This window comes from Balaenoptera musculus, chromosome 18 (genome assembly GCF_009873245.2).
Source record: "Balaenoptera musculus isolate JJ_BM4_2016_0621 chromosome 18, mBalMus1.pri.v3, whole genome shotgun sequence".
Taxonomy (NCBI): domain Eukaryota; kingdom Metazoa; phylum Chordata; class Mammalia; order Artiodactyla; family Balaenopteridae; genus Balaenoptera; species Balaenoptera musculus.
In genome coordinates this window covers 5,880,975-5,894,495 of record NC_045802.1, presented here as the reverse complement: position 1 = coordinate 5,894,495, position 13,521 = coordinate 5,880,975, and the positions used below count along the sequence as shown (strand labels likewise).

Below are 13,521 nucleotides of genomic sequence, written 5' to 3'. Positions count from 1 at the left end.
TACGTAGACATTAAGTTGAATAATTTTTGGTCAAAAGCGCATGATCCAGAAAGCAAATATGCTTTGAGAAGCCTGTGTGATGACATCAAGAGCCGCTTTTAAAAGGCATGAGGATGCAGAAAGGCCGTATAGTCTAGAGTTTAAGGGCATGGGCTCTGGAGCCTGAATCCCGGCTGTGCCACCTACTACCACCTACCAGCTGGGTGATTCTGGGCAAAGTAAACCACCTCTCTGGGTCTGAGTTTCCTGATCGGTACAATCGAGGTAACAGCACTGACATCCTAAGGTTGTTTAGGGGAATTAAATGAGATGATATATATGAAGTACTTCGCCCAGTGGTACTTAGCCCAAGTCTGTTTGCGTAAAGTTTTCCAGTATTTTTGGTTGCTCTGGGGCCGCCCGCTGCAAAGCTACTTCCCTCTGAAGTAGCATCAGATACACACAAGTATCCTGTGAATGCTGACAATCTGACAAAACGAGCCATGCTGTCGGATTCATGTTCTCCCAGGAAGCATGCTTGCATCTTTGGACAGGTCTTCTGACTATGGTGATTTACTGCAGAGAAATTAAGATGGGACCAGAAATGATAGAATCTTCAGATTATGTAGGCAGTTAGAGGAGCTGTAATATCCTGGACCCAACTTGCGTTTGTGAATTCTGCCTCAGCTATTCAAACCCTCATTGACCCACGTACTGTCCAGCCTACAGTAGCACATGGGCTCTGGACATTTTACTTGCTTGTGCTCAATTGTCTTCGGATATTTTTTCCATGCATTTGACTTATCTCTTCAATAACCATATCCTTAGTAACGGAAGGAAATAAATCTTGTACTTCTTTCAGAGGACATGATTCTACTTCTTAAATGGAATGTGTGTGAACAAATTAATTTTTATTTGAATCAAACAGTGCTAGTAATTGCCTAGCAAATGGTGCTAGTAATTGAAGACAGGAGAAGACCACTGCTGGTTAGTTATTTTTCTATTAGCCCAGAAGGTGCTTCTCCACATGTCAGCATCATTGCTTGAGTTGAAACTGTCCACCACTATCAACTCGTCAGATGCTGTGATGGGTTCATCCCAGGTCATTAATACTCCTCCTTGGGAGTGGACAGCCCTGATGATGGTGACACAGCGCCTGGCTGAGGGGGGATGTGTGAGGTCACTGGAGGGTCAGCAGTGTCCCTTTTTCAGCACGTTTGAGGTGAGTGATGGATGGCAGGGTTGACACCCACATGAGGCTGAGTCCACATCTAATGCGTTATCGGGATTCGCTCTTCTCGTCAGGCCATAGCTGAGCGAGGACACGTGTGCTCTTCTGCTTCCCCGGGTAGTTGGACTAAGCCCTGAGGTTATGATGATGAATAAGACCTAGTCCCCACTCTTAAGTAGCTCTCAATCTGGTCAGATAATCACGGCTAACGTGAGTGACCTGTCTGCCGTGGACCAGGCACTGTGCCGGGCATGTTACACCAATTAACTCACTTAGCATCACCCGCATGTTTGATGATGCAAAAGAATCTTCTCTGAATTATTTCCCTTCTATTTTTTTAATCCCTATAAGAAAACCGGTAAGACGTGGTAACGTGGGTTTGCTTCCTTTGAGTTGGCAATGTTAAAAACACATCCGCGCCCAAAGAATTCGAGGTGGTTCATAAAAAAGTACCATTAATAATTGAACAAATCTGGATGAACGTGGGGTAAGACAGAGATATGGCCCACATGCTTTACTTGCTAGTTGTCAAGAGAGAGAAAGAGACACGTAATAGACATTTGCGAGAAGAAGGGGCCCATAAGATAAAAGCATAGCAGGAGAAGTACAACTTTTCAGGGAACTAAGATCCAAGAAGAATGATTTCTCCTCTCACCCTCTGTCTGCTGTAGTCTTAGCAGACGAACCCTTCAACCACGTTTCTAGTACAGAGAGTGTCACAGGACTGGTAATCACCACCTCCCTCCCTGGTGACCGGTGGCATGACACCAACGTAGAATTTATTAAAAGTGATTCTGTGGGCTGACATGACCCAGTGATTCCAGAACTATTCAAGGGACTAAAAAGACTGTAAGTCCTCTGATCAATTCCCTACGACGGTCCTCCCAACCGCGCCATCCAGCGTTCCATAACCAGAAGGTTGCAAAACCATGATCTGAGCTCAGGTCTGAGTAGCTCTAGAATTTCTGCTAAACGTGATTCCCTACCCCCACCCCGAAGGCCTTCTGGACGTTTCCGTACTGACCACCGTGTAATAAGTAATATGCTCTCTTTATGCAAACAAAACGTAACCATAGCTTGAAATATGCTTCACTGAGCGGCTGGAGTTAATACCTTAAGAATCCTTGCGTGTGTTAAAGGATGTTATTTGTAGCCACTCCTAACATTTCCCTGAAGGTTTTTTTATTTATCGAATCACCCTTCCTCTGCTGACCAGCCTTTCACTAGGGCAGAAAAATGAATGAAGAAAATGGGTGGCCTCTCCGAGGCTCCTATCTGGGTGTAACCGAGTAGGTACCCACCCTTTGGCCTCCTGGTCACCCGGTGTGGGGCTGTCGGGATGCCTTGGCCCAGATTCCCTAAAAGAGAGCGAGTCAGGGGCGGGGGAGTCTCTGGGGCTCTTGGGGGAGGCGAGCGGGAGAGAGAGGAGGAAGGAAAGCAGAGGCTGGGAAGACAGGCCTTGTTCTGAGTGTGAATGGACCGCGGGGCCCTCGAGAGCAGGAAGCGGAGCAGGCCAAGACGCTCACGGAAAAGCTCTTATCTAAACAGAGGTGGCCAGGACGCTGGATCACCTCCACCATTGTCCCAGGAGCTGACCCCAGCCTTCAGTCCCCGAAAAGCCTTCTCCACTCTCCCCCGTCGCCATTCAGACAAGAAGTAGTTTTCAGTATGGGCTCCAAGGCGTCACGAGGTCTCTCCCTGGGCAAGAAGTCACCGCCCCTACCAACAAAATTCCCCCAGCCTGACCCTGTGACCAGCCTGGAGGCCCAGGCCCTTTTCCTGGAGCAAAAGGAGCAGGAACCATTCTGTCTAAACACGCCTTTTTCTGCCAGCATTCTCTCCTCTATATTGTTTTATTTGTTTTAAGAGAATGCGAGAGAAGGGGAAAAGATAGTGTGGCAGATTCTATTAATCTGATGGCTCAGACACACGATCACTAATGTTTTGACACGACACACGCAGGAGCGCAGGAAAGTTTACACGAGGCCCTCCTGCAGGATGGCGCGCGGTGATGGGGAGCTGCCCAGCCGTGCCCTCTGGCATGGTTCCAGGTGGTCTTTTTTTTTTTTCCCCACTTTTTTTTAAAGACGTTTTACAGCCTCGATTTGCTCTTTATTACTGCTCTCCCCCTTTGTTTCCTCCCTTGAAATGATTCAATATTTTTTACAAACAGATTCTGATCACAGCGAGCACGTGCAGTCAGATCCCATCACGTGGAGAAGCAGAGTCCACACGAGTTCTCAGCTTTCATCATCCAAAAAAGGAGAGAGAGGGAGGGAGATTATTCTGTGTCTTGGGACTTTGTAGAACTTTCTAGAGCCTCTTTTCCTCCTCCAAACTAAATGTGCTTTAACTATACTTTAATGTATGTACACCTTCCTTCCCAGGCGATGGCGCGGGCTCAGGTAGGCAACCGTTGGGTGTAGGGCCCGGCTCACTACTGTGTGCCCCCCCGCAGAGGCCCCTCAAAACCAGCTGCTGCGATAAATGCATCAGCGTTCCTAACAAAGTAGGCCTGCTTCATCCCAGAACGTGCTTAGGAATCATGCAGACAACAGTTTTAAGTTACGAGGGGGGAAAAAAGATTGTAATAAGAGTTGGATCTTTTATTTTCTTGTGAGATGTTTTCTAATGCTGAAATTCATCAGCCAGCAGAAGGCCAAGATTTCATATAATTTTAGCATTCAAACTGTAATGATGAGAACTAACCAGAATTTATGTAAAAAAATGTAATTATAAAATATTCCTCCGCCCCCTCCCCCCTCCCCCAAAGGACCAGGGGCTACTTCTACTTCCTGAAAGCCAATATTTTGCTTCTCTGGGTGTCTGTACCAGTTGGCTTCAGAGGAACCCCAGAGTTTCCTAACACGTGACTCTGAAGCATGGTGGTAAAGGTTTGGGCGGGGTGGTGTTCTTTGGGAGCAGAATTCATGCTGTGTGATGGACGAGTTCTGGTGTGGCAGGAAGAGTTAGGAATATCTGGGTCCTAATCCCAGAACTGTCTGCTACTTTCTCTATGTATATGAGCAAGACATTTGATTTTCATGAGTCGCAGTTTCCTTATTGGTAAAGGGATTTGTGAAATGGGGATCATAATACCTGCTTCACTGGGTGACCGTGAGAATTAGTTGAGCTTTCATGTGTGTAGCTGCTACCCCAAGTCTGGTACATTAAAAGCAGCCCAGTAACAACTAGTTTCCCTTCAGCCAACCAAGAGCCCAATTTAGCAGAACAGAGATTTTGAAAGAAAGGTCAGCCTAACGTCATTTATCATAGGGTGAAAGGGGATCCTTCACCTCTTTATCGTAAGAAAGACCCAGGTGGTAGAGTAGACCTTCTGGTATTGGAGTGGTTATTAAACTTGCTAGAAATCATTTATGAAATGAGAATCTTACACTGGATAACTACAGGAGTCTTTGGTACCATAACAGGTACATCATAGTACTAAAATGGGCAATTTCTAGAAAGGCTGAGTGAAGGGTTGAACCATCTCAACCTGGTTCTTCAGAGAGTTTTCTCCCACGAGGGCCACTCCAGAGAAAACCCAGACGCTAGCCATCCATGGCTAAAGTTCACCCCTCCCCTCTGATTCCACCAGATGCAACAAGCCGTCCTTTAAAGAAAGTGCCAGCTCTGCTTTTTGGGTTGGGGGAGGGGAAGGAAAGGCAGGGGGACTGCAGAAAGTGTGAAGATCAGAACTGTTCAAATCCAGCACCTAAGGAAAAGCACAGGTGAACACAAGAGGGTACCTATGGGTCCATGCTCTGCACTGTATTCCCTGTGATGGATTTGTAAAGGTGAATGGGACCTGAGGTCAGAAATCATGGGATGACAAATGTAATGTAAACGGTCGTTGCCGACCATGCACACAGTGGGCACTCAGTACACTTGGGCTGGGTATCGTGAGAGCTGTTTGCCAAATCTTGGGAGGAGGTGGACCAGGTTATGCAAAAAGGGCTAAAAAAAGACTCTCAATCCCCAATGCAGTAATGGTATCTGTGTAGTGAATATTTGAGAAGCCTTTCCTCCCTATATACAAAGAAGCACTGAAGTATAACAATTCCTTTTTATATGATGATGATAGAACATGGATATTATGTTACATACGGCATACAGGTTAAGCGCACAGACTCTGGAATAAGCCAGAACTGATTACAAATTCCGCCTCTGCCACCTACTAGCACTTTAGCCTTGGGTAATTTACTTAACCTCCTTAATCTTCAATTTCCTTGTCCGTTAGATGGGGGATGATAGTACCTACTTTTTAGGATGTTGTAGAGATCAATGTGATAGTGTACATGAATCACCTAACACAGTACCTAGCGCATAGAAAGTATAATCCTTATTATAGTAGAATGTAATATTGCATAGCGTCTATCGTAATTATTACAGCCTATGGCTTGCCTGTTGGGACCGGCAGTCAAAATTGCCAAGATTGTAGGTTGGATCCCAGTGTTGGCTTTGCCTTTCTCTGTGGCTCTGAACTGTGTTTGGTCACAAAGGAGCCAAATACTTACGAGTGTGCAGGGAACAGGGCAAATCCATCAGCACTACAGGGAAAAACCCAGAGCATGTAGGTCAGTAACGTCACCTGCATCTATGGAGGGTGGTGTTTCCCCACTATGTGTCGAGCAAAGCAGCCTGGTAACTTGGACCAGAGGGGAGAGCCCCACAGATGTCTCCTACTTGGGAGTCGAACAGACAGACATGTCGCATGGAGGGTCCCGGCTCCATGTGTTGGATCCATAATTGCCTGCTTTCTTTTAATTTATTTATATCAATCTCTAGTCCAAAACTAATTTGTTTCAGCTCCAGGGCAATCGACAATGGAGTACACTCTTACCCCGGAAATTTTTTTTTCCTCTCGATGGTTATAAATACCTCCACGCTATTGTACTTGGCATGCTGTATGCAAATAGAGGTCAGAGTCCTAAAGCTCATTAGGAAAGGGATGGGGGGCTTGGAGCACGGAGAGGACAGCATGGAGCTGAAGCTGATAACAGTGGCCTTGTCCAGAATAGTGCCTGGGAGCTTTCTTATCTCCCTGTGGCAGGAGGTGCTGAGGACTTCCTGTGCGAAATCAGGAGCGAATGCTGCTTTCCTCTTGTTGTTCGGCTTCCTCCCCCCTCAAGACGGTTCCCAGCACAGCGATTATCTTTGCATCTTCAAACATGGCACAATCTACTTCCTGAAGAGCTTGATGTATTCTTAAGGGCTCAGGCAAATTCCCCTCCCCCTACCTCTCGTTTCAAGTGCTGTTATAGAGTCAGCCCCCTAAATGACATTCTATTTTTAAGGTTCCAGTGACAAAGAGGGAAAAATCACAGTCTCCAATATGGAAAATAGCCACAGAACCTGTCCTTTTCCATCGGGAGGACCTTGCAGCAACTCTAGTTTCCAGGCCAGGGCTTGTGCCGACAGTAGCTGCCCTTAGAGGGACGGGCGGGGGGTCGGGGGTGTATGTTGGCAGCCCGAGTGAACTCAGGCAGCCGACTGCGTTTCCCTCGGGAAATGCCTCAACTTGCTTCACTCTAACATATTTCTTTGCATTTCCTGACAACCAGGAGTTTGAAATTAAGACCTTTGCCTAAGGCCTCCCTTATCTTTTTCACTTCTTTGGGGAAAAAGGAATGAAATTACAGGATTCTCTTTCAGATACAAGAGAACTTCAGCTCTTGGATGTCACAATACCAAGTACCTATGTAATGTGTGTACATGTCACATAGGTGTACACATATGTAACAACCCCCCATATACATGTTTTATATATATATATATATTCACAGACACACACACACACACGTTATAATAAACCTATATATGTACCCCATGTATGTGAAAGATCTGAGATTAGACAGTAGTTCAAGGTATAGAGAAAAGTAGGACAAAATAACTTATTTTAATGATAAAGTTTTAAGGCCATGATATATTTCAAGTAAAGGAGAAAGTGTATAATTTCTCTTGGGTTCAGTTCCTTCTACTACTCAATAAGTTAAAACGTTCACTATTTTTAACCTGATGATTATAAGGAATAGCTAGTCAAAAATCGCAGAAATTCCTTAAGGAATGGTTTGTCCTTATGAATTCTTTTTTATTTTAAATCTTATAATCTCACTGTAAAAACAGACATCTTAAAAACATTTGGAGAAATCTGATATATGGGCCAGGTACAAACAACACCGTGGAATTATTGCTAATTCTATTAGGTGTGATCATGGCGTTGCTGTTATTAGAAAACGTGCATAATTTTTAGACGTGCACTAAATATGTGAGGCTAAAATGACATGCTGTCTGCGATTTACTTTACAATATTTCTCAAAAGAAAAAATAAAAAGAAATAAGGGATAGATGAAACAAATGTGGCAAACTCTTGGTAATAAGTCTGGGTGATGGGTATATGGGGGTTTATTATACTATGACTCTACTCATCAATATGCTTGAAAATAATAAACAGTTAAAACCAATGAAAACTTACTAGAAACCACACATCAGTGCCTCACGCCTGTATGTTTACAAATGTTTGTGGGGTGCCAGTTACATGCTTGGCCCTGGCGTAACTATGAAGACAGAGTGATCCCGTAGAGGTGGCCCACGTTCCCTGTAGCTGCTGGCCCAGTGGGGCTTCAGAAGCACTGAATGCAAACTTAGAAACTGGTGAATGCTCTGGGGGAGAGGACATTATATGGCAGTGTGCCCCCCCCCCCAGAGGGGAGACCACCCCCGAAGACTCCCTGGTTTCACATGCTGGAGTCCTTTCTCAGCTTGAGGACCAGACAGGAATAATTACAGAACTTTTTTTTTTTTCTGATCATCACAATCCCTTCTCTCTTACCTTTTCTCTCACTTATTTCTTCCTCTCACTTTCTTCTCACATAAGTAGCCAAGGGCAACAATGACTTAAGAACAACCACGCCTTCTTTCTGGCTTGAAAATCTCCAGAATCTGCCCAAGACATGTACAGATTAGAGCCCAGCCAGCTGTCTGCTCACCACAAATTCTAAGCCAGAAGGAAGGAATATGAAGTGATACCATGAAAAGTTCACAGTGCAAGTAATCAAACAAATAACCACTTCCCTGCCTTACAAGGTCCTCACTCTTTAGGCTGGGAGGTAGGAGGGAGACTGCATCCAGAAGAGAGATACAGAAATGAACAGCATCAATCCATAAGGCGATCGGAAAGCAGTAAAGGCGGTGAGGTGCCTGCAGGCACTCACGCCAGTTCCTACGCGCACTTGTCTCTTAAGCTACCCAGTCTGGCAGAGAAACACCTTGGAAACCCACAGATGGTTTTTTTTTGAGGCACATAAAATAGCTCTTTGTATATTTGCATCGTGTCCCCCCCAAAATCCATATTTAAATCTCAAAAGGCTGCTTTAAAGGAATCAGCGTTCGGGACTTCCCTGGAGGTCCAGTGGTTAAGACTCTGCACTCCCAATGCAGGGCGCCTGGGTTCCATCCCTGGTCAGGGAACTAGATCCCACATGCCACAACTAAAGATCCCGCCTGCCACAACGAAGACCTGGCACAGCCAAATAAATAAATAATTTTTTTTAAAAAAAGGAATCAGTGTTCATAAGTGGTAGAAAGCAAATCACCTGCAGTGTCCACTTACTGAGCACCTGCGTTTGTCATACGTGATGGTACAGAGCTAGGCTCTGGGCAGTTCACTACCTGTTGGGGCAGGACATGCAAACAGAAATCACAGCACAAGTTAAGGCGGTCTAGCTACAGGCTCATCAAGTGGTCCTGATCCTGTGCACCGTAAGGGTTCACAGTGATCAGAAATAAGCTGCTTGGAGGAGATCGGGCCGGTGGTGAGGGGCAATGGAGGCAGCAGTAACTGGTGCGTGAAGATGAAGGAATCAGGTGTGTACACCCCGAGCCACAGGGTGTCTTTAATTTACAAAACCTCCGCAATTAAATTAGGTCATTTAACACACGTATAATCCCATGAGATTAACAGGGCAGGTATAATTTTATTTGTATGTTTCAGAGGAGAAAACTGTCATACAGCTAGAAGTCAGGGCAGCTCTAGGACTCAAGTCTTCTTTGAAGTAGCTGAACCAAACTGTGGTTTGCCTGTGAGGAAACGTGTCTGTAGCGGTAAGGTTGAAAAGGCAGGTAGGGAATGGACTCTGGATGGCCTTGACTCCAGTCACGGAAGCCTGGGCTTTCTTCAATACAGTTGTTGAAGCTTTTGGAGCAAAGAGGATTCCACTAAAACCCCAAATGCTCAGGGGGTTGGTCTGGCAGCAGTTTTGTGGGTGTTGGCTTGGGAAAAGGCATGTTGAAATACTACTGCACTGCCCGGGTCAGAGTGGATGTAAGTGTTCTTTTTGTTGTTTGGATTTTCTAATTCATGTAGAACCTAGGATACACGAAACATAATAAATGATCCAAATGACAACAAAAACACGACGGTCCAAAACCTATGGGACGCGGCAAAAGCAGTTCTAAGAGGGAAGTTTATTGCAATTACAGTCTTACCTCAGGAAACAAGAAAAATCTCAAATAAACAACCTAACCTTACACCTAAAGCAACTCGAGAAAGAGGAACAAACAAAACCCAAAGTTAGTATAAGGAAAGAAATCATAGAGATCACAGCAGAAGTAAATGAAACAGAGATGAAGCAGCATAATAAATGATCAATAGATATTTACACCAATGATTTAGGTAGTAAACTGACAGGCACCTACTGATAATCAGCTGTTTGAAAGAACATACTTTCAGATATAGGTTGGAATCTCTCTTTAAAATGGTACTCCTCCAGCTAGTTTAAACAGTGAGAGAGTGAGATTTCGTGGACTTTTAGAAGCAAAAAAGATCTTAAACAACTTCAACACACATATTCTATAATTAAACACTTGAGGCCTGAGATGTAAAGGAGCTTGCCATGATACTCCAAAACTTGAAAAGAAATAGACTGAATTTAATAGCTGTTCCATGATGTGTGTTTCCATATACACTTAATTAGCCCTGGAAAAAATGAGCTGTATAATGGAATATTCTCATTAAATGCCAGCCTTTTATAGCTGTGAAATGCTGTTATCTCCTTGAGGTTTACATTCATTAACATAACTTCCGTTTTTTCCGTGTTTGCATGTTTCTTCCACTAGGAACTAATTAAAATCTAGATACTAGATTTTTTAATTTATGCATTTTTATTTAGTATTTAACATTTAGAACAGGAAGGATATACGGAGAAACACTGGTGTGGGGGTTTTTTTTTTTGTTTGTTTTTTTGCAGATCAGGCAAGATCTGTCTGCTGTTTTTAAGTTTTGAGGATGGATATTGGGGAGGAAAAATCTAAGGAGAAGAAGAAAATTGTGACTTTGTTATCTGAGGACTTAATGGTTTTCATTTCACCGGTCACCGTGGGCTAGACCATGCTGCAAAGCAACATAGTGATGGCTTACTTTTTTTAAAAATAGGTATGACTTTTGCTCCAATAATGAAGAGTCCTTTATCCTGGATCCTGACAGCACCATAGGAAACAGAATTGAGAGCATCACTCAGCGCACGGCAGTCTTAGAAGGAAAGAATAAGGTACTGTTTGTCAAAATAAGCATGGGGATATTTATTCTAAAAGCACACACTCAGCTCCCAGTTCGGGGTTTATTAGAGCCAGAAGGAATTCAAATGCTCAAGCAAAAAATTCAGAGAGAAGAAAAGCAGTAGTATGTCTTTACGGAGCAATGCACTGAGGCTACTCAAAATGCTGTATACACCCAACTGAGCACCAGTCCCAAAGGAGTGAGTCCTTGGTCCTAATGGAAGAGGTAGAAATGCCTCTTGAACATCAAACTGGTCCACATCAGTGGTTCTCAACTCGGGCTGCGCAGTAGTATACTTTACCAATTATTATTACATGTGAATCTTTAGCGTGGAGCCCAGGGTTCACAAAAGCTCCCTGGGAGATTCTAGCATAACCAGAACTGAGAACCTCTGACATAAATAAAGTGGGAGGTCAGTAAGCAAAAGCTAGTACAAAACTCTAGGCTAAAATGGAGTGTTTCCATTTCACAAAATATCTTGTTTTCCCCTCTGTTTTTTGCATGGGCGCGAAGCCTAAGTTGGGGTATACAAACACACACAGTGTATCAGATTCCCTGACTGAAGAAAGGCAAATCAAAACCACCATGAGATACCACCTCACACCTGTCAGAATGGCTATTGTCAGAAAGACAAGAAATAACAAATGTTGGCGAGGATGTGCAGAACCCCTTGTGCACTATTGGTGGGAATATAATTGGTGCAGCCACTATGGAAAGCAGTATGGGGGTTCCTTTAAAAATTAAAAATGTAACTACCGTATGATTCAGCAATTCCACTTCTGGGTATTTGTCTGAAGAAGACAAAAACACTAACTCAAAAGATATAGGTACCCACGTGTTCACTGCAGCATTATTCACAACAGCCAAGATATGGAAACAATCTAAGTGTCCATCGACAGATGAATGGATGCAGAAAATGTGGTCTATATACACAGTGGAGTATTATTCAGCCATAAAAAAGAATGAAAGCTTGCCATTTGTGACAACATGGACAGACCTTAAGGGCATTATGCTAAATGAAATAAGTCTGACAGAGAAAGACAGATACTGTATGATTTAACTTATATGTGGATGAAAACAAATAAACAAGAAAACAAGCTCATAGATTGGTGGTTGCCAGAGTCAGGAGGTAGGCAAGATGGATGAAGGGGGTTAAGAGGTACAAACTTCCAATTCGTATAATATATAAATAAGCCATTGGGATGCCATGTACAGCATTACGACAATAGTTAATACTGCTGAATTGCACACTTAAAAGTTGCTAAGAGACTAGATCTTAAAAATTCCCATCACAAGAAAGAAAAACCTTTGTACTACGTGTGGTGATGTATGTTAACTAGACTTACTGTAGTGATCATTTTGCAATATATACAAATGTTGAAACTAATATAATGTTATTTGTGAGTTATGCCTCAGTTTAAAAAAAAAGGTTCCCTGACCTAGTCAGGGTCTAGGAGCATCTTTTCTGCTCTTGCACATATTTTCTCCACTCCCTTAACCTCAACACTAGCTGATACCTTGTGAACCAGGCAAATCTCAGCAGATCTCAGACCTGGTGGTTTTCTTCTCTGTCGAATTAGTGAAAAATACAACTCCAAAATCTGCTATTATCAGGCACAGGGGTAGTGATGCTTTAAGAAGGAAAATAAAAACCATATCAAATCACCCCTTGCTAGAATATCTGCTTTTACATGCATATCTTGATTTGGAGTAGTCTGTAAATATGGGTATTATCTGCTTAAGTGTGATCATGCTTATTTATCTGTTCAGCTATATTTGCATTTGAAGGCAACAAAATAGATGGCATCATTCTCCGTGTAGGACTTCATAATAACAAATAACACCTGAATTCTTCCTGATGGAAAACTTTTGGACATACGCTTATGTCAACATCATTCTTTGGTGGGCCAGAGTGGCTATCTCCATTTTAAAGATAAGAAAAACTGAGGTGATAAGATGATTAACTCCAAGTCACACAGCTTAAAAGTGGCACATGAGAAGCTCAAACCAAAGTCTTCATTGCCAAAACCCAGGGCTCTGCCAACTAAGCCAATACAGAAATTAGTTAAGATGGTGATGGCTTGCATGATAATATCAGCAATCACTTGTCAAGGATTCAGGAAAAGTTTTTCTAACCACTGCAGTAAGCTGTAGGTGGCTTACAATTCTTTTCTTTTTCTCAAATGCAAACAAACTGTAGTTTAAAACATTCCATGATATGTAGCTATTGATGAGACAGCAGTTTAATGAAATACCTAGGAAAGAGGAAATTCTGTAAACTCGAAAGTTTGAGTGACACCACATTTTTGAAAAAAAAAAGGAAATTGCCTCAGAGTAGAAAGCAAGTTAGTTGTCACAGAGTACTAGAAAATTTCAAGATGCCCTTGACTGTGTCGATTCATTTTGCCTTTCCCTGACCCTATCAGATGCTTGTACTGTTAACTGCTGGATATTAAAACACGAATTTATGAGGTTAATTCCAAAGAACTTCTAGTCCGGTTTGTGGTATTCTAGCCGCAAAAACACATACGATAGAAAATAGAAAATGAAAAAGCTAAGTGATGTTTCTGATTAGCCTGAACCATAAAGTAGCCACCTGCCTCCATGACAAAACCCGGGTGAGATAAAGAATCTTCCCTGATTTTTTCCATGTGTGCTTGAAACAAATTTATTGTCTTGTAATTCTGTAGTTACACCAAGTTTTTAAACAGAGACCTCCAGACCCAGTTGGCCCTTGGGCCATCCAACCTGCGGG

The 13,521-nt window shown here is 43.2% G+C and overlaps 1 protein-coding gene across 2 annotated transcripts in view; it reads left to right on the top strand.

The window, feature by feature from the left end:
- The window catches only part of FLT1 (fms related receptor tyrosine kinase 1), a 171,623-nt gene that overhangs the window by 72,056 nt on the left and 86,046 nt on the right, over positions 1 to 13,521 (top strand). For both annotated transcript variants that reach the window (XM_036831571.1, XM_036831572.1), the window contains exon 11: positions 10,644 to 10,758. In XM_036831571.1, the coding sequence (XP_036687466.1) occupies positions 10,644 to 10,758 (115 nt within the window). The remainder of the gene's footprint in view (positions 1 to 10,643; positions 10,759 to 13,521) is intronic.